Source organism: Lathyrus oleraceus, chromosome 7, assembly GCF_024323335.1.
Source record: "Lathyrus oleraceus cultivar Zhongwan6 chromosome 7, CAAS_Psat_ZW6_1.0, whole genome shotgun sequence".
In the NCBI taxonomy this organism is placed as follows: Eukaryota; Viridiplantae; Streptophyta; class Magnoliopsida; order Fabales; family Fabaceae; genus Lathyrus; species Lathyrus oleraceus.
The window spans coordinates 30,650,781-30,669,359 of record NC_066585.1 but is presented as its reverse complement, the minus strand read 5'-3'; the positions used below and the strand labels follow the sequence as shown (position 1 = coordinate 30,669,359).

Below are 18,579 nucleotides of genomic sequence, written 5' to 3'. Positions count from 1 at the left end.
TAAAGGGAGAGGAACACATGGGAATGACAGAAAGAAGAGAGATGAGGCTCCAAGGTTCATACTCATTTTTGCATGCGAAGGAAAGGTAAATATTTCATGTAGAAATAAATAATTGAAGATCATCTAGCTTAGGAGAAGATAGAAGAATCAAGGAATATCATCCTCACCATTCTTCAAATTTAAAATCTCCAATTTTGCTAAGATGAGGTTCTTGGGCTTTGATCTTGTCGTAGACCAATTAAGGGTTTGCATGTGAGAATTGAGTACTTTAAGTTTTATATTTTTTATGTTCCAATGCTTGAATGTGACTACATGCATAATTGTTATTCATAAATACTTCAAATATGTTTTGGGATGGTGTACGTGGTGAGGAGAGAAAGTGGAAGCTGGTTTGAATGTAGGAAAATGGTGCTTTTAAAATTTGGGCAAGTCTTTAATCGATTACAACTAGTATGTAGTCGATTTTAGCTAGTATATAACTGATTATAGGTAAAACAAAATCGAGTTTTTGAGTCTCTGGATTGTAATCGATTACAACTATTGAAAATTGAATTCTTTGAGTTTTTGGATGAACTATAATTAATTATAAGAATTTTGTAATCAATTACAGCTATTGGAAAAGTGTCAGAACCCCCTTTGTTTGTTTTAAACACGTGAGTGTTAGAATATTATCGAATCTATGATAGTAGAGAACCTTGACCATTGAGAGAACTTATGAATCTATGATAGTAGAGAACCTTGACCATTGAGAGAACTTATGATTTTTGTAGGACTCTACTAAGATTTTGCATCTCATGTTGTTGTTTATCTTTTCAATTGATTAGGTTTTAGGAAAAAGGAAGGCAAGATAACTTGATGGAAGCGAGGTGACATTCCTTTTAATATGGCTTATGTTGCATATTATTAGTATTTTGTATTTTTGGACATGTTATATTTTGTACGCACATATGATGTATCTTATGTGACTTCATTTACCTATGTCCCTTTTATGCTACTTTGATGCATCCCTATCACTATTTTAATATCCCACTTATAATATTCTATATTTTATCTTGTTGGATATTACAAATTATAGCCTATGTCTAACAATCATAAATCGTCCCACAATATTATTTAACTCCAACATCCAAATTTAGTGTTAGTTCTCTTACTATCAAGATCGATTCCACCAATTCCTTAGATAAGAACAAAAATCATTAAACACAAAATAACATTGAATAACTAAAAGATTAGTTTCATCATAGAAAAGAGATAATTTGATTCACATTATTGGGGATAATTCATCTAAAGGGGCCTAATCTAAAAGAAAAACGCATTCATCCTTAAGGCATTTAATAAGGTAATTGGAAATTATCCATGACCAGTTGTAATACCCCAATTTTGTCCGGGCATTTTAAAACATTCATACATCTGACTTTATTTTTACTTTGCATCATCTGTAAAACATAACATGTCTCTCACTGTTCATAATGCCTAAAATACCATCCAAAATAAATTTTCGGATCTACAGACAGATCGGTTGAACCGTTTGTCAAATGTACATAAAATTGACGGACAAAAAGTTTCGAAATCAAGCTTGCAAATGCCATTCTTGTTAATCTCCATTTTGCGTAGTTTAACCTGTGTGCTCGTCTTGCTTTTTTGAATACTTTTTGAGCTGCATTTTAATCCGTCTGAGCCTTTTCAATTGGATATTTTTCACTTCAAAGTTGAACAAAAACCTGTATATTTCTCGAGAAGTTTATTTCGCGCTCATCATTTTGGTGCATTCATTTTGATTTTTCGAGCACTTATACGCTAGACTTTTATTCATATTCAGTCATTTTACTTTTATTCTTTTGTCAAAGAGTTCAAAATGATTAAATAGAATTTTATACCTTTTCATTTTATTTTTATCATATTAATTTAAGAATTGGTAGATTTTAATTGTTTTAATTCATTTAATTTCATTTAAATTAATTAATACTTCTAGAAGGGGCAACTTCAACATTTTAAATGATGTGTTTTTCTTTTATTTAATCTCGACCGTTAAATCGAGATTAGTGAAAGACCCATATTGATTATCCATGTTTGCCTCATTCATCCAATAAAAAAACAGCAATTAAATGAATAGCATTGATATGAAAAATCAGAATAAAAAAAATATTTCTCTCCTTCCATTATTAACATGCCATATGCCCTCATTTGTTTGGGTACTTGTAGTCTTGATCTCCTTCTCATTGGATGTTAAATAGAAGGAGAAGAATTCAACCAATAAGAGCTAGACACGTCCCCATTTCATAGGGGATATTCTCACACATTTTTTAGGCCTTATCCTCACAATGCCACGCGGGTCACTACTGAAAATTCCCAACGGGTAATTTCCTCTCTCATTTTTCACTATAACAAAGGGACAATCTATGAAAAAGAGAGGAATGATAAAAATGAAAATCCATTTTCAGAGACTCATCTTTCCCTCTCTCTCTCTCTCTGAAAAAGGGAGAAAATCCATAAATTTGTTTTCATCCTCTTCTTCTGCAATCAATCGAAAATTACCTCCAGTCCCTCTTCTTCCTTCTCCACTACCATCAACACTTTCCACCAATTATTTCCCTCAAACTTTCACCATGAAACCTGATAACCACCATCTTCCACGACCGCTTCCTAACACTTCAAAACCCATCACCACCGTAAAACAATGATACAATTGTCGCATCCCTTCAAGCCTCCATAACCCACGATAAAACTTTACACTCCCCATTTCCATTAACTCAACACTCTTAACTCTCCCTTTCTCCACCATTACCACTAGAGACATCCCATTCACACGTGAAACACCACACCTCCACAAACCGTTCACTACCTCTCATTCGAAGAAATCCTCACTTTTCCGATGTTGGACCACCTTAACATTCTGCTGTTATATTTTTCTTTGGTGTGAATTTGAGGAATAAGTGTTGAAATTAAGAAGAAAAGTGAGGAAGAATGGTTGGATTTTGTTCTGATTATGCGTTCTAACGTTTTGGCCTTCACTTTGTTTCTTTCTTCTTATTTTTTTGATGCCACATGTCATAATATTATTGGCCATGGTTAATTTTTTTGAAAAAAGTGAGACTGTATGGAATTAGGAAAGAAGTAGGGGCGATGCTCCCTCTTGCAATATTCTTTTTGTTTATATTTTATTATTATTATATATTATTATTAGAAAATTAAATTTTGAATAAGTATTCAGTTTTATTATATGCATTGGACCCGTTTATCATGACACCCTCATAAATTGTAAATATTGTAAATATAATATTGTTGCTATTTGATTCCATTATGTTAAATCAGATTAAATGTATGATACATAGTCGTTATGTACAAATCAGTTTTGAGCACATTGTGATTTATTCGATTTGATCATTTTATACTCATTTGGTTGTTTATCTTATTTTTATGTTTTAATCAAATTATTTAATTAATTAAAATTTTGTTTAATTAGATGATTTTGTTAATCAATTTTAATTAACTTAATTATATGATTACATTAAATTTTAATCAAACAATTTTGATAATTACTTTCAAATAACTTAATTAGATGATTTAATTTAGTTTTAAACAATTGATTTTGATTAAAAAAATTGATCGAGATGTGTCAAAATCAATTCAACAATGTTTCATTGCAAACCATCAATTCGATTTCACAATCGCTCCGACTTCAAACCATTTTCATAATCCAAATTAAAACATTTTCACTAATGCAAATACCCGATTTAACGTCAAGTACTTCCTCCGTGCAATTCAATCTTTCATGATTCAAACACAACGTTATACCTTTTATTAATAAAACACGAAAGAAGAAGGTTCTTGGAGTCTCGTATTCCTTGAATCTTTGAATGAATGCTCTTGAGGCACACGCCTTGGGTTAGTTTTTCATTCACACTTTCATTTCTAAGAAACCTAATCTAAACTTGGGCGAAAGGAGGGGCCATTAGAGTCTAGCATTCTGATGGAATCTTTAAACAATCATTTGAAAGTTCATCCTCCATCAAACAATTTTATTAGTACATTGAATTAAAAAGGTATTATTGGAATCTAGCATTCTAGTAATATCCCGATTAATTGGTCTCGAGGCTCACGTCTCATTCACATCAAATTTTCGTCATTCTCCTAAAATCATTCAACACAACTTGAACATAATTTCTCGCCCCCGTGCGATCAAAAACTTCTTTTCAGATTTTTTTTGTCCAATCCTTTCTAACACTTACAAACTTGCGCTTAAGCCTCCACCGCGAGTAAGCAAGCCATGTTTTACCGTTAGAATGTGATCTAGAAACGTATTTAACCATAACACACTCTAATCAAACTCAAACCTTTTTTCTCGCCCCCCGTGTGATTAAAACCTATTTTCCATAAACGAACAATATTTAGTCCTTTCTAATGCGTATACAACAAGCTCTTAAGCCTCCCATGTGGGATCATACAGCTAAATGTTTAAACTGCTAGAATACGATCAAACAAGATTCCTTCTACCGCAAAACAAACAAATACTAAGTCTCCCATCTACGAGCAAATAAGCCAATGTTTAACCATTAAAATGCGACCTAAATATTCGTCCTCTAAAATCAATCAACCAACACTCCTATCTACCACGAACTACGTAGCTTTGAGTTCTCCATGCACCTGAAGATACTGTCGCACCTCGAAAAAATGTGGGGATACGACTTCAAAGCGAAGCGCGATCGCACGCTCGCAATGATGGACTGAACAGATTCGCCACCGAACTTTATTTATTCCTAAAAAGGAAAGGGGAAATATCGATAAAACCCAAGACAAAAGAAAAGGATAAGATATGGTCATCGCGACCAATATCCGGGTTCGGGAGTCGATTACGCAAGGGGAATGTATTAGCATCCCTCACGTCCGTTGTACTCAACGGGAACCATTAGGTCAGTTGTGTGCGTTAGTGTTAATTAAAATATTAGGATTTTCAAATTATTAGGTGGGAAAGAATAAATAGAATCAAAAGAAAAGAGAAGATGTTTTTGGTTTTTTTAACGAAGGACTAAACCTAAGTTTTTTTATTAGTGGGCCTGACAAGATTTACAAATCCTGCTCCTACGTATCTCAAAAGAGAAATCAAGGCTTACGTAGTTCTGGGTAGAAAAATGTTTGCTTGTTGGTCGATTTTAGCGAAAGCTACTTTGTGTCAAATCGATGAAAACATTGTTGGACTACCCAAAACAGGTGGAAAAACATTGCCTTGCATTGCTTTGAAACAAAGTACCTTTCGTTTGAGAAAAGGTTTGAAGGGTGGATCGCACGGCGGCGAGAAAAGAAATTGATTGGTTTGATGTGTTTTGAATAATGGCGAGAACTTGGATGAGCAAGATATACATCTCGAATCCTAATCTCAGGAGTGCGTGGTATACACAACGTTCCATTTCCATCTTATTTGCAAAAATGTTTGATCAGAATTAAGTGTTTTGAATTCGATTGAGAAAAGATTTGAAAAAACCGCATTGACAATTTTAAATGATGGCGATAGTTAAGATTGACGAGGCATACGTCTCGAATCTTAACCTCAGGAGTGCATGGTATACACCATGTTCTATTTCCACCTTTATTGAGAAAGTGTTAAATAAGAATTAGGTATTTTGAATTTTGTTGTGAAAAATGACTTGACCCTAGATCAAGTATTGATGGACGTTCAAGAGAAATTTTTGAATGAGTGTCTGAGAGAAAACAAAGTGGATAAACTTGGATGATGGCGAGAGCTAAGATTGGCGAGATATACATCTCGGATCCTAGTCTCAGGAGTGCGTGGTATACACCACGTTCCACTTCCATCTTATTGAAAAAAGTCTTAACTATAAATTAATATTTTTTGAGTTTTTTATTATGAAAATGGCTTGATGTTGGATCAAGCATTTGATGAAAGTTTGAAAGGAATGGAATAAAATGAGAGGAAGAAAAAGATTGATTTGTTTATTGAGAAAATACTCGACATTGGATCGAGTCTTATTTTTGATCTTTTTGAAATTGCTGATTTTATTCTTGTGTTAGTAGCTAACTAAACAGTCAAAGAAATAAAACAGTAAAATTATTACACATCGGGGGAGTGGGGTACATTTTGTCAAATGGGGACTCAAAATACTGGAATAATTAAATCAGACCCAAACAACAAATAATGCAATTCATGATTGTAAGTGCAAGCGAACTGTCTCATTGTAAGAAGGCCCAAGACTAAGCCATGTGAAAATAACACAACAAGTTATATTTATAAGACACTTAAAAATTAAATCGAAAAAAGGATAGAATCGGGATTTGCACGGATGGAAATTGAGGAACACACAAAACCTAAATAATGTGCTCAAAGCCAGTTTGTACATATTCACAACAATTGAAATGTCATATGCGATTAATCGAAACGCGGCGAAATACTATCAATATATCGATAAAAATAATCATGGATAAATAACAAGAAAATTGTCAAATCCATAAATTAAAAATCGATGTTTAACATTAAAATCAACAAGTATTTTAAAAAAAGAGAAAAAATAAAAATAAAAAATAAATAAAAGATTTAAAATAATAGAAAAAAATGGTAATAATAATAAAAACTAGTAGAAAATAAAAGGTATGTAAAAATGAGAAAACCAATAATCGAACCCAAAACCTAGGGTTTACTGAAGCACAACTTTACCAACTCAACGAGATAAACATCCTTGTTATATAATTTCAGAAGCTAATACATAATATAACAAAAGTCGCACCAAACCTTTTAAATAAAACACAGTTGAAAACCGTAACGATGAATAACCAAAGCTCATGTTGAAAACAGTAACGACGGATGACCAAAGCTTAGTTTTCTTTCCATTTTGAAAATCAAAATTTTAACAGCAAGTTAACATCACAAACAAATAGGAAGTAAATCAAACATGGAGTTCAAAGCATAATCGAAACATGGAAATAAAGCTCGGAAAGGAAGCTAACCGGTTGCGGCGAGTTCGACCGACGAATGTGAGTAAGCCTTGCCTTCAATTCTCTCCTTTTCTTTTCTGAATAGTAGCCGCCAATCCTCTTCAAAATTCTAGGGTTTTTCAGCTCTCTCCTCATGAACAGTGATCTCCTATTATATACCCCTCATCCTCCTTTCTCTCTGCTGTGTTTTTGTTTTTCAGAGTAGTGGGAAGTGTCTGTACGGAAGACGTTTGGAATTTTGTCCTTATTCCAGCTTGTGGTCCCTCTCCCAATTCCTCTTCATTTCGAAAACTTCACCATTGGTAAGAAAACTTTCACCACTGTAACTCACTTGAATATGTGTTTTCTCCCCTTTTTTTTTGGAATTGGACTGATTTTTGTGTGTTTGTGTCGCAGGGGCTTCGACGTGGATTTGGTTTGATCTTTGCAGGGCTACGGTTGTTTTGCTGCAATGACAGTCGTGTGATAACACTTTCCATTGGTGCCGGCAGTCGTGAAGTTTTGAATTTGCTGCTGGGTTTTGGTTGTGTTTGATTCAAAGTCATCAAATATGTCGGCAGTTCTGTTTGCCGCTGACCCACATTCTGCTCAACTGTTCCCTTTGTCACCAGTCTATATATGGTTACAGGCTTTGTTTGGCCAATTCCTGTGGATTAAAATCCATGTCACGAATCAAAATTGTATCAGCTCCAGTTAAGTTTAAGCCTTGTCCACCAGCTCTTGCGGGAAGCAAGCATGCAAAAATTGAAGTATCATTATTGAATGTGTCAACTATTGTTTGCCTCTCTGCTACCTGTGTGCTTCCGTCAAGCCGTTTGTAGGTCAACCCAATAACATCCACAGCCCACTCCAATACATCAAGCATGGATGTCCATTGACTAAAGATCAAGACAAGATGGCCACTCTTCTTTAGTGATGGAAGAAGTTCTGCTAGAGCCCGACATTTCGCAGAAAGCATAACGTACTTATCTGAAAGAATCCCCCTTTCGGTCATTGATACGATAATGAAGTAAAAGCCGGTGGATGGAGAAGTCGTTGTAACTTTTAAGCTCCTCTATAACTCTGTCCATAGTACATTCAAAGCCAAAAGCAACCAATGGATGTATCTTCCTAGCAAAACGATCTACATCCTCGTCAGTATAAATTTGCCTTATCAACAAAGGACGGTTGGCAATCTTGCGAAACTGAACAAAGTAATTATTTATTTGTCATCGAGGAAGAAGTTCAAGAACATTTTACGAGTTCAGATCAGAACATTTTGTTAACCGAGCTTGTGAAACAGTCCGATACTCCTCCATGTCTTCCCTATATGCATGTTCCTGTTGCTCTACCATCATAACATATTCAACCTTCTGTGTTTTTTTGAATAAGCTGCTGGATTACATCAGATTTCAGACGCCGCAAAATAAATGGCTCTAAGATAGACTTCATACGACTTATTAAATCTGTATCTTCAGCACTTAGCAACTTTTTTAAATCAACATCTTCAGAAGCAAGAACGTCAGGCATCATAAACTCCAACATAGACCATAACTCATGTAGGTCATTTCGAAGAGGTGTCCCTGTCAGCATCAAGCGTTGGTTTGCATTTCGAGCAACAGACATCAGATTTTTCCACCTAAAGCTATTTTTGTCCTTTAAAGCATGTGCCTCATCCATCAGTACACAACTCCACTTCCAACGCTTCAAAATTTTACGATCATCCTTCTGCTGTGGGCTGTGCCGTTCGAAAAGTGAATAACACACAAGAAGAACATTAAATGGGGGAGGTAATCCCGCCTTGGATAAGGAGTTTAACTCCTTGCAGTATGCCGTGCGTGCGGGCTCTCTTGTGCTTTTGTACTGCAAACGGCCAACGGTTAATGTTAATGAGGCGGCGCCTGATAATGATTAGGATGAACACATAACATGTAATGCGTTATTAAAACCCTAATTATTTGTGTTTACTATTTTAATATTTTAGGATGATTTTATGATGATTTTATGAGTTATTAAAATAATTTATAAAATATTATCAAAGTTATTGGAGAGTTGAATTTGGAGGAAGCATTTTATTTTAAAAATATTTGAAAAATAAATAATATTTATACATAAAATATGTTTGAAAATAATTTAATTCTTAGTGAAATAATTGATTTACTAATAGTTTTGTTATAATATGGGAATAATAATAATAATAATAATAATAATAATAATAATAATTATTATTATTATTATTATTATTATTATTATTATTATTAATGTTATCGAATAGTGGATTGTTTTATTTTCTGGAAGAGTGGGACATTTATTTTCTTAAATATTGGGATGTTTATTAATATTATAGCATAATAATAAATAATGTTCTATGAAAATAATGTTTTTATTTAGTGAATATCATCTTAAGAAAATTTTAAAATATTAAAATTGAAGTTTATTTTGTCTTCAATAACATCTTAATAATAATAATAATAATAATAATAATAATAATTATTATTATTATTATTATTATTATTAATGTTATTATTATTAATGTTATTGAATAGTGGATTATTTTATTTTCTCAAATAGTAGGACTTTTATTTTCTCAGATATTGGGATGTTTATTAATATTATAGCATAATAATTATTGAATCAATATCAATTTGATTTTTTAAAAAAATCAATATTACTATAACAGATAGGTTTATATTTTGATTGATTAATCAATATCAATTTGAATTCTAAAAAAAATCAATATTACTCTAATCGAATGTAAAATATTTCTTGGGACCAAATATGTATTTTATAATTAATTTTTAGTATTATAATTATAATTTATTTTAAGTTCCTTTGTACCGACTAAGTATACATGCATATTGAAACTATAAATATTAAAATGTTTATCTTTTTATTTTTTGCTTAATATTAATAAATCTTATTTGTTAATTTATTTTTAGTAATTTACATTTTATTAAATGTTAATTGTACATTGTAAAATATATGTATTGTATTTGAAAGAAATATAGAAGTTTATATAATATTTGCAAAGATTGGGAAGCTTGATTTATATTTCTATTATTTAAAGATGATTTAGTACTCGTTCAAGTAACTTTTAAATAGATATTAAAATAATATTTTATTTCAAGTATCTTTTAAATATATATTTGGAAATAAAAATTATTTGCCTGACTTTTTATTTGTTTTATTTTCTTGTAGATAAATGGAGCAGAATGTAGAGATCATCAAAGTCTTAGCTGAATTTTTACTTGTCTTTGTTAATATGTATAAGTTTCTGGAACGCTTCCTACTTTTATATATTAAAGTTGAAATTATTAACATTCTTATCTGCAAATAAATAAATCAATATTATTAATACATATGAAAATAATATCACATTTTTAAATATTTTAAAGATTGAATGATAAGAAAACTCTGATTAATCCTTTAAAACATATGTTTAATATTTGATAATCAATTTAAAATATTTGTTGCTAATCAAATAAATGAGCTTTTTAGTGTTTTTGAATGGTTACCAGAGAAGCACACATCTTTCTCTTTCAAATCGGGTCATGAGGTGTTTACTTTCAGTTCTGCAACAGTAATGCATTCAGATTTTCAGGAGCTGTGAGAAAAGCTATCAAATTTATGTGGAAAATTACGGCACCGTCGAATTTGTTGTTGTTCAAATGACGTTGGAATCTTGATAGATTTCTCACTCAAGATCAATTACTGAAAAGGAGGATTATTGTTAATGATAGAGATAAGTGCTACATGCTTTATTTTAAGGAAGATGAATCGAGAAATCATTTATTTTGTAGTTGTGATTTCAATAGAAGTTTATGGGCTAAAGTGATTAAGTGGTTAGGTGCAAATACAAATTTATCGGCGGATGATTTCTCTCTGTTTTCTTGCAAGCATATTAAGGTGAAGGAAAAGGAGGTACGTAGAATTCTGAGTGTACTTTGGTTTACTTTGGTTGGCGACTTAATGGACCATTTGGTTGACGCGTAAAGCAGTTATATTTAAGGCAACTATTTCGAATTTGGAGGAATGTAAGTCCAACATTAAAACCAAAGCTTGAGAGTGGTTAAGGGTTGCTTCAAACTTTGTATCTTCTTCTTGCTTCTTTGATTGGTTCAATGCTCCCCTTTGTTGTTTCAATTAGTGTATTTGGAGTTGTTTCATTTATAAATAATTCAAGTACCCCTTGTACTTGCTTTGTTCGATAACGAATCTGTTTGAATCATTTTTTCCGCAACCATCGCGAATGATCATGTTTTTATATGAAGGAAAGAAAAAATTAAACAAAAAATAATAATGTTATCTTATTAGAAAAGATTTTTATTAATTAAAATATACGTTAAAAATAAAAATAAATTATCAACTTTATAATGTGATTCACTAAATAAAAACAAACGTTAGCAAAAAAATAGAAAATTCATTGGAGAGAGGGAAAAATATAAAACAAATAATAAATTAAAGGTTATCATACTAGTAATTTAAAAGTTGAATTCGAATCAATAACTTATGATTAAATTGGAAGAGATGTCTTACTAACGGAGGCACTTGTGATAGTAAGGGGGCATGTGTCCCCCACTATATTTTCAAAAGCAATTTAATATCATTATTTATTTATATGATAATTAATAAAAAAATATTTATTTTAAATATAATAATCTATAAAATAATTGAAAGAGTATTTAGTTATGAAAATACAATTTAAAATTATATGTAAAACTACATATGTATATAGGTAAACTTACATCAAAGATTTTTAAATTATTTTTGTATAATAAATTAATCTTTTAAGTTTTTGTGTGTAACAATCATTACTCTTTTTTAAAAGTGTAAATATATAAATTATAGTTGCAATTATTTTGAGTGATACGAAAGGAATGAAATGCAACCAAAAATACAACCATTATAAATTTGTAAATGTTCTAAACATGAACAAAATGATTTAAAATCAATCTAAAAAATCAAACTGTTATAAAAAAAACTTAAAAGCAATCTATTACACAAAAATAATTTAAAAGGACCTTAGAGTTCCATTTGTGAATTATTTATTTTAAAATTAATTTGAATTTAAAATGTGTTCAGTTAAAATATAGTTAAATTAATTTTGTATTTAATTTCAAAATAATTTTTTACTAAAAAGTTTTTTCAAAAATTTACTTTATATATTTTTATTTTAATACTAAGATATCATTATAAAAAATTACAATCAACTACTAATATCATCGTCAATTGATTATATATAAAAGTAGATAGATAAACATTGTTGACAATAAAAATAAAAAGATTAGATAAATAAAAAATTTAAACTTTATTAATTATTTTTTAAAGATAAATTTGATAAAAATAATATGATATATATTTATGTTTTAAAGTTCTATTCGTGGTAGATATATAATGTAATAAATTCATAAATTAATATATTGCCCCCGCAACATAAATTTTTTGACTCCGTCCTTCGGTAAAACTACCGCTTAGAAAAAACAGCCTAAAAAATAGTTAATAATTTTAATTCTCTTAATTTCCAATTTTTTTTTTTTGGAAACAACCAAAAAGTTTTAAAAGAAATTTAGAAACCATTAACGTTTTTAATTCTTATTTTATTGCGTCATTTATAACTAATAATAATAATTTTTTCATAGATAATGCTAACCTGTGCCTTTAAATTAAATGTTAAAATCTGATAATTAATTTTTTCATTATTTTTTTTTAAAATAAACTTTTTATTCGTGGATTTCTTTAAATGTGCATTATTTTATTTAAAAGTTGATAATTAATTTTGTTTTAATTTCCTGTTTTGGAAATAAACTAAGAAATTTAAAATTATTTTGGAGACCATTAACATTTTTAGTCAAAACATTTATTGCATATTTTATATAGTAATAGGAAAGAATCAATTTCGAGTTTTTTGGTGTGGAAATCAATCAAAAACTTTAAAAGCATTTTGGGACCATTAATATTTTTAATCCAAAAATTTAATTTATAGCTAAAAAGCATGGGCCAAAATTTCCAAATCCACGGACGCCTTCTTCTCATATGGATAATTTTCATCTATATAAATAGCGCCCAATCAAACCTAAATCGATAATTCGTGCTTAAGAATACATTCATATAGATGGCACCTTCAAAGCAAATAACCCCAAAACCCAAAACTCCCAAAAAGCAACAACAACTTGCCCCAGCCAAGAAGGTCAGGGCTCCCAGAAAGCAACCACCAGCCCCAGCCAAGAAGGTCAGGGCTCCCAGAAAGCAACCACCAGCCATGAAGGCCAACCAACAACAACTCTCACCAGGACCAGGTTTTTTATTTCTTTCGTTTACGGTAAAAACTAGGGTTTTCAAAAGGGTTTTGGCAGATTCCAATAATGTAATTTTTTTTTATATTAAACAATAAATTGTTATTAATACATACGGTAATGACAACAATATGTATTGCAATACATTTATTTGATCCAAAAATATGTCAATCATTATGTATTAATTATTTAGGTTGGTTAGTGATTTGTTTGTATTACTCTAGTCATATTTATTTGCGTTATATTTATTTTGTAGATATCATCAGTGATTTGTCCGATTGTATTCTGATACACATACTGTCTTTTATGGATGCACAAGAGGCCGTTCAAACTTGTATTTTGTCCAAAAGATGGATTAATGTTTGGAAGAAACTTCATACTCTTACATTATTAGATTATTCAGAATTGAGTGGCAAACTTTTTGAACATTTTGTTTTTAAGTTTCTGTCTCTTCGGGATGATCAGACTGATATTCACTCCATCCTACTTCACCCCCCATTTTTAAGAAAGGAGTGCAACAAATTAGTTTATCATATTTTGAAATATGCTTTTTCACACCATGTTCAACACTTGCTTATAAATTTCATATGTTTTAAGTCTAATTGCTTTTCCTTTTCATCTTCTACATTAAAGTCACTTGAACTTACTAGTGACCATTTAATTAGTGGTGTGATTAGTATATTTCCAAATTCCCTTAATTTTCCAGCACTAACCACCCTCTCTCTAAGCTACTTTACTTTTTTTTCCAATGAAGATGGTTGTGCTGAGCCATTTTCCACATTTAACATGTTGAATACTTTGATCATTCATCACTGTCAGGTTTTGCATAAACGTCACCTATGTATATCAAATGCCAAACTTGAAAATTTATCTATAACTATGTGTTACTATATGATTTCCAGAACTTATTTTGAAATTGAGTTATATGCTCCAAGTCTTCGTACCTTTTGTTTTAAGGGTAATCATATTTCAAAACTTTTTGGCAGCAAGAGCTTTTCATCCTCTATCAAACAGTTAAAAATTAATATAAGGTGTTTTGAAAACATTGGGAAGAACTATTGCATTTTACTCAACTGGCTGGAGCAATTTGTTAATATCGAGTCATTAATGGTTGATACATATACTCTTGAGGTACTTTCTAATGTATTCATTTCTCTTTTTTTATATTGTAGTTTTCAAATTTATCAAAAATATGATTGCAAATAATCTAATACTTTTTTTTATTTGGTAGGTTCTTTCTCGTGATTTATTAAAAGTTAATCCACCTTCCCTAATTAATTTGAAGTCACTCAAAATAGAAACATCCGACGTTTCATATGTGTGCAGATATGATGAAGAGATAAACTTTTTGCTTCAAAACTCACACTCAGCAAATGTTGAGAACATTATTGTAGATGCGTTTGATTATTAAAACCCTAATTATTTGTGTTTACTATTTTAATATTTTAGGATGATTTTATGAGTTATTAAAATAATTTATAAAATATTATCAAAGTTATTGGAGAGTTGAATTTGGAGGAAGCATTTTATTTTAAAAATATTTGAAAAATAATAATATTTATACATAAAATATGTTTGAAAATAATTTAATTCTTAGTGAAATAATTGATTTACTAATAGTTTTGTTATAATATGGGAATAATAATAATAATAATAATAATAATAATTATTATTATTATTAATGTTATCGAATAGTGGATTGTTTTATTTTCTCGAAGAGTGGGACATTTATTTTCTTAAATATTGGGATGTTTATTAATATTATAGCATAATAATAAATAATGTTCTATGAAAATAATGTTCTTATTTAGTGAATATCATTTTAAGAATTTTAAAATTTTAAAATTGAAGTTTATTTTGTCTTCAATAACATCTTAATTATAATAATAATAATAATAGTAATGATAATAATAATAATCATTATTATTATTATTATTATTAATGTTATTATTATTAATGTTATTGAATAGTGGATTATTTTATTTTCTCAAATAGTAGGACTTTTGTTTTCTCAAATATTGGTATGTTTATTAATATTATAGTATAATAATTATTGAATCAATATCAATTTGATTTAAAAAAACATCAATATTACTATAACAGATAGGTTTATATTTTTATTGATAAATCAATATCAATTTGAATTCTAAAAAAAATCAATATTACTCTAATCGAATGTAATTTCTTGGGACCAAATATGTATTTTATAATTAATTTTTAGTATTATAATTATAATTTATTTTAAGTTCCTTTGTGCCGATAAGTATACATGCATATTGAAACTATAAATATTAAAATGTTTATCTTTTTATTTTTTGCTTAATTTTAATAAATCTTATTTGTTAAGTTATTTTTAGTAATTTACATTTTATTAAATGTTAATTGTACATTGTAAAATATATGTATTGTATTTGAAAGAAATATAGAAGATTATATAATATTTGCAAAGATTGGGAAGCTTGATTTATATTTCTATTATTTAAAGATGATTTAGTACTCACGTCTCATTCACATCAAATTTTCGTCATTCTCCTAAAATCATTTAACACAACTTGAACATAATTTCTCGCCCCCGTGCGATCAAAAACTTCTTTTCAGAATTTTTTTGTTCAATCCATTCTAACACTTACAAACTTGCGGTTAAGCCTCCACCGCGAGTAAGCAAGTCATGTTTTACCGTTAGAATGCGATCTAGACACGTATTTAACCATAACACATTCTAATCAAACTCAAACCTTTTTTCTCGCCCCACGTGTGATTAAAACCTATTTTCTATAAACGAACAATATTTAGTCCTTTCTAACGCGTATACAACAAGCTCTTAAGCCTCCCATGTGGAATCATACAGCTAAATGTTTAAACTGCTAGAATACGATCAAACAAGATTTCTTCTACCGCAAAACAAACAAATACTAAGTCTCCCATCTACGAGCAAATAAGCCAATGTTTAACCATTAAAATGCGACCTAAATATTCGTCCTCTAAAATCAATCAACCAACACTCCTATCTACCATGAACTACGTAGCTTTGAGTTCTTCATGCACCTGGAGATATGTAGGAGCGAGATTCATCGTCTCGTCAAACACTATAATAAAAAACACCAAAAATATATTGCTTTCACACATTCAATCACTCGAAGAAAACAATTAACATAAGTTAACATTCAATCGCAAATTTAATCAAAAGGTTCTTGTCGAGTACAACGGATGTGAGGGGTGCTAATACCTCCCCCTTACATAATCGACTCCTGAACCCGAATTTGGTTTTGAAGATCATTTTTCCATTTTTAAAGGTTTTATCGATATTTTTCTCTTTTCTTAATTGGAATAAATAAAGTTCGATGACGAATCTGTTTGAATCATTTTTTCCGCAACCATCGCGAATGATCATGTTTTTATATGAAGGAAAGAAAAAATTAAACAAAAAATAATAATGTTATCTTATAAGAAAAGATTTTTATTAATTAAAATATATGTTAAAAATAAAAATAAATTATCAACTTTATAATGTGATTCACTAAATAAAAACAAACGTTAGCAAAAAAATAGAAAATTCATTGGAGAGAGGGAAAAATATAAAATAAATAATAAATTAAAGGTTATCATACTAGTAATTTAAAAGTTGAATTCGAATCAATAACTTATGATTAAATTGGAAGAGATTTCTTACTAACGGAGGCACTTGTGATAGTAAGGGGGCATGTGTCCCCCACTATATTTTCAAAAGTAATTTAATATCATTATATATTTATATGATAATTAATAAAAAAATATTTATTTTAAATATAATAATCTATAAAATAATTGAAAGAGTATTTAGTTATGAAAATACAATTTAAAATTATATGTAAAACTACATATGTATATAGGTAAACTTACCTCAAAGATTTTTAAATTATTTTTGTATAATAAATTAATCTTTTAAGTTTTTGTGTGTAACAATCATTACTCTTTTTTAAAAGTGTAAATATATAAATTATACTTGCAATTATTTTGAGTGATACCAAAGTAATGAAATGCAACCAAAAATACAACCATTATAAATTTGTAAATGTTCTAAACATGAACAAAATGATTTAAAATCAATCTAAAAAATCAAGTTGTTATAAAAAAAACTTAAAATCAATCTAATACTTTTTTTTTATTTGGTAGGTTCTTTTCCTTTTTCTTGATTTATTAAAAGTTAATCCACCTTCCCTAATTAATTTGAAGTCACTTAAAATAGAAACATCCGACGTTTCATATGTGTGCAGATATGATGAAGAGATAAACTTTTTGCTTCAAAACTCACACTCAGCAAATGTTGAGAACATTATTGTAGATGCGTTTGATTATTAAAACCCTAATTATTTGTGTTTACTATTTTAATATTTTAGGATGATTTTATGAGTTATTAAAATAATTTATAAAACATTATCAAAGTTATTGGAGAGTTGAATTTGGAGGAAGCATTTTATTTTAAAAATATTTGAAAAAAAATAATATTTATACATAAAATATGTTTGAAAATAATTTAATTCTTAGTGAAATAATTGATTTACTAATAGTTTTGTTATAATATGGGAATAATAATAATAATAATAATAATAATAATAATTATTATTATTATTATTATTATTATTATTATTATTATTATTATTATTATTAATGTTATCGAATAGTGGATTGTTTCATTTTCTGGAAGAGTGGGACATTTATTTTCTTAAATATTGGGATGTTTATTAATATTATAGCATATTAATAAATAATGTTCTATGAAAATAATGTTTTTATTTAATGAATATCATCTTAAGAAAATTTTAAAATATTAAAATTGAAGTTTATTTTGTCTTCAATAACATCTTAATAATAATAATAATAATAATAATAATAATAATAATTATTATTATTATTATTATTATTATTATTATTAATGTTATTGAATAGTGGATTATTTTATTTTCTCAAATAGTAGGACTTTTATTTTCTCAGATATTGGGATGTTTATTAATATTATAGCATAATAATTATTGAATCAATATCAATTTGATTTTTAAAAAAAATCAATATTACTATAACAGATAGGTTTATATTTTTATTGATTAATCAATATCAATTTGAATTCTAAAAAAAAAAATCAATATTTTTAATTAAATATGTTTGGTTCAAATTTTAAGAAGAGAGAGGATAAGAGGGAACAAAATTCCTCAAAAACATATTTTCTATGTCCCTCCAAATCCAAGGAATTTGGAGGATAGGGGAGATAATATGATTCTTATTATTTAAATTTATTTTACATTTACTAAAATATCCTCCTATTTATTTTAGTATTACAAAGTTATTCATTTTTTGTATAAGTGCTTCTCTGTAGTGGAGTTTTTTT

General features: G+C 28.8%; 1 protein-coding gene and 1 pseudogene across 1 annotated transcript; one reads left to right on the top strand and one right to left on the bottom strand.

Annotated features, from left to right (window-relative positions):
* Window positions 1–7,259: 7,259 nt before the first annotated feature.
* Window positions 7,260–11,168, bottom strand: LOC127101842 (protein CHROMATIN REMODELING 19-like; annotated as a pseudogene).
* Window positions 11,169–12,911: 1,743 nt separating this feature from the next.
* Window positions 12,912–14,655, top strand: LOC127101841 (putative F-box/LRR-repeat protein At3g18150). The gene is made up of 3 exons (XM_051039280.1): window positions 12,912–13,220; window positions 13,474–14,348; window positions 14,449–14,655. Exons 1-3 carry the CDS (start codon window positions 13,184–13,186, stop codon window positions 14,626–14,628), a joined length of 1,092 nt encoding a protein of 363 aa, XP_050895237.1. The 5' UTR covers window positions 12,912–13,183; the 3' UTR covers window positions 14,629–14,655.
* The last annotated feature ends 3,924 nt before the right edge of the window (window positions 14,656–18,579 follow it).

What these genes read in the sequence shown, in the direction of transcription:
- LOC127101841 (XM_051039280.1), top strand. Translation starts at nt 13,184, where the DNA reads ATGAAGGCCAACCAACAACAACTCTCACCAGGACCAG. An exon ending in ACAACTCTCACCAGGACCAG is followed by an intron (nt 13,221 to 13,473) that starts GTTTTTTATTTC and finishes TTTATTTTGTAG; the next exon opens with ATATCATCAGTGATTTGTCC. An exon ending in TTGATACATATACTCTTGAG is followed by an intron (nt 14,349 to 14,448) that starts GTACTTTCTAAT and finishes TTTATTTGGTAG; the next exon opens with GTTCTTTCTCGTGATTTATT.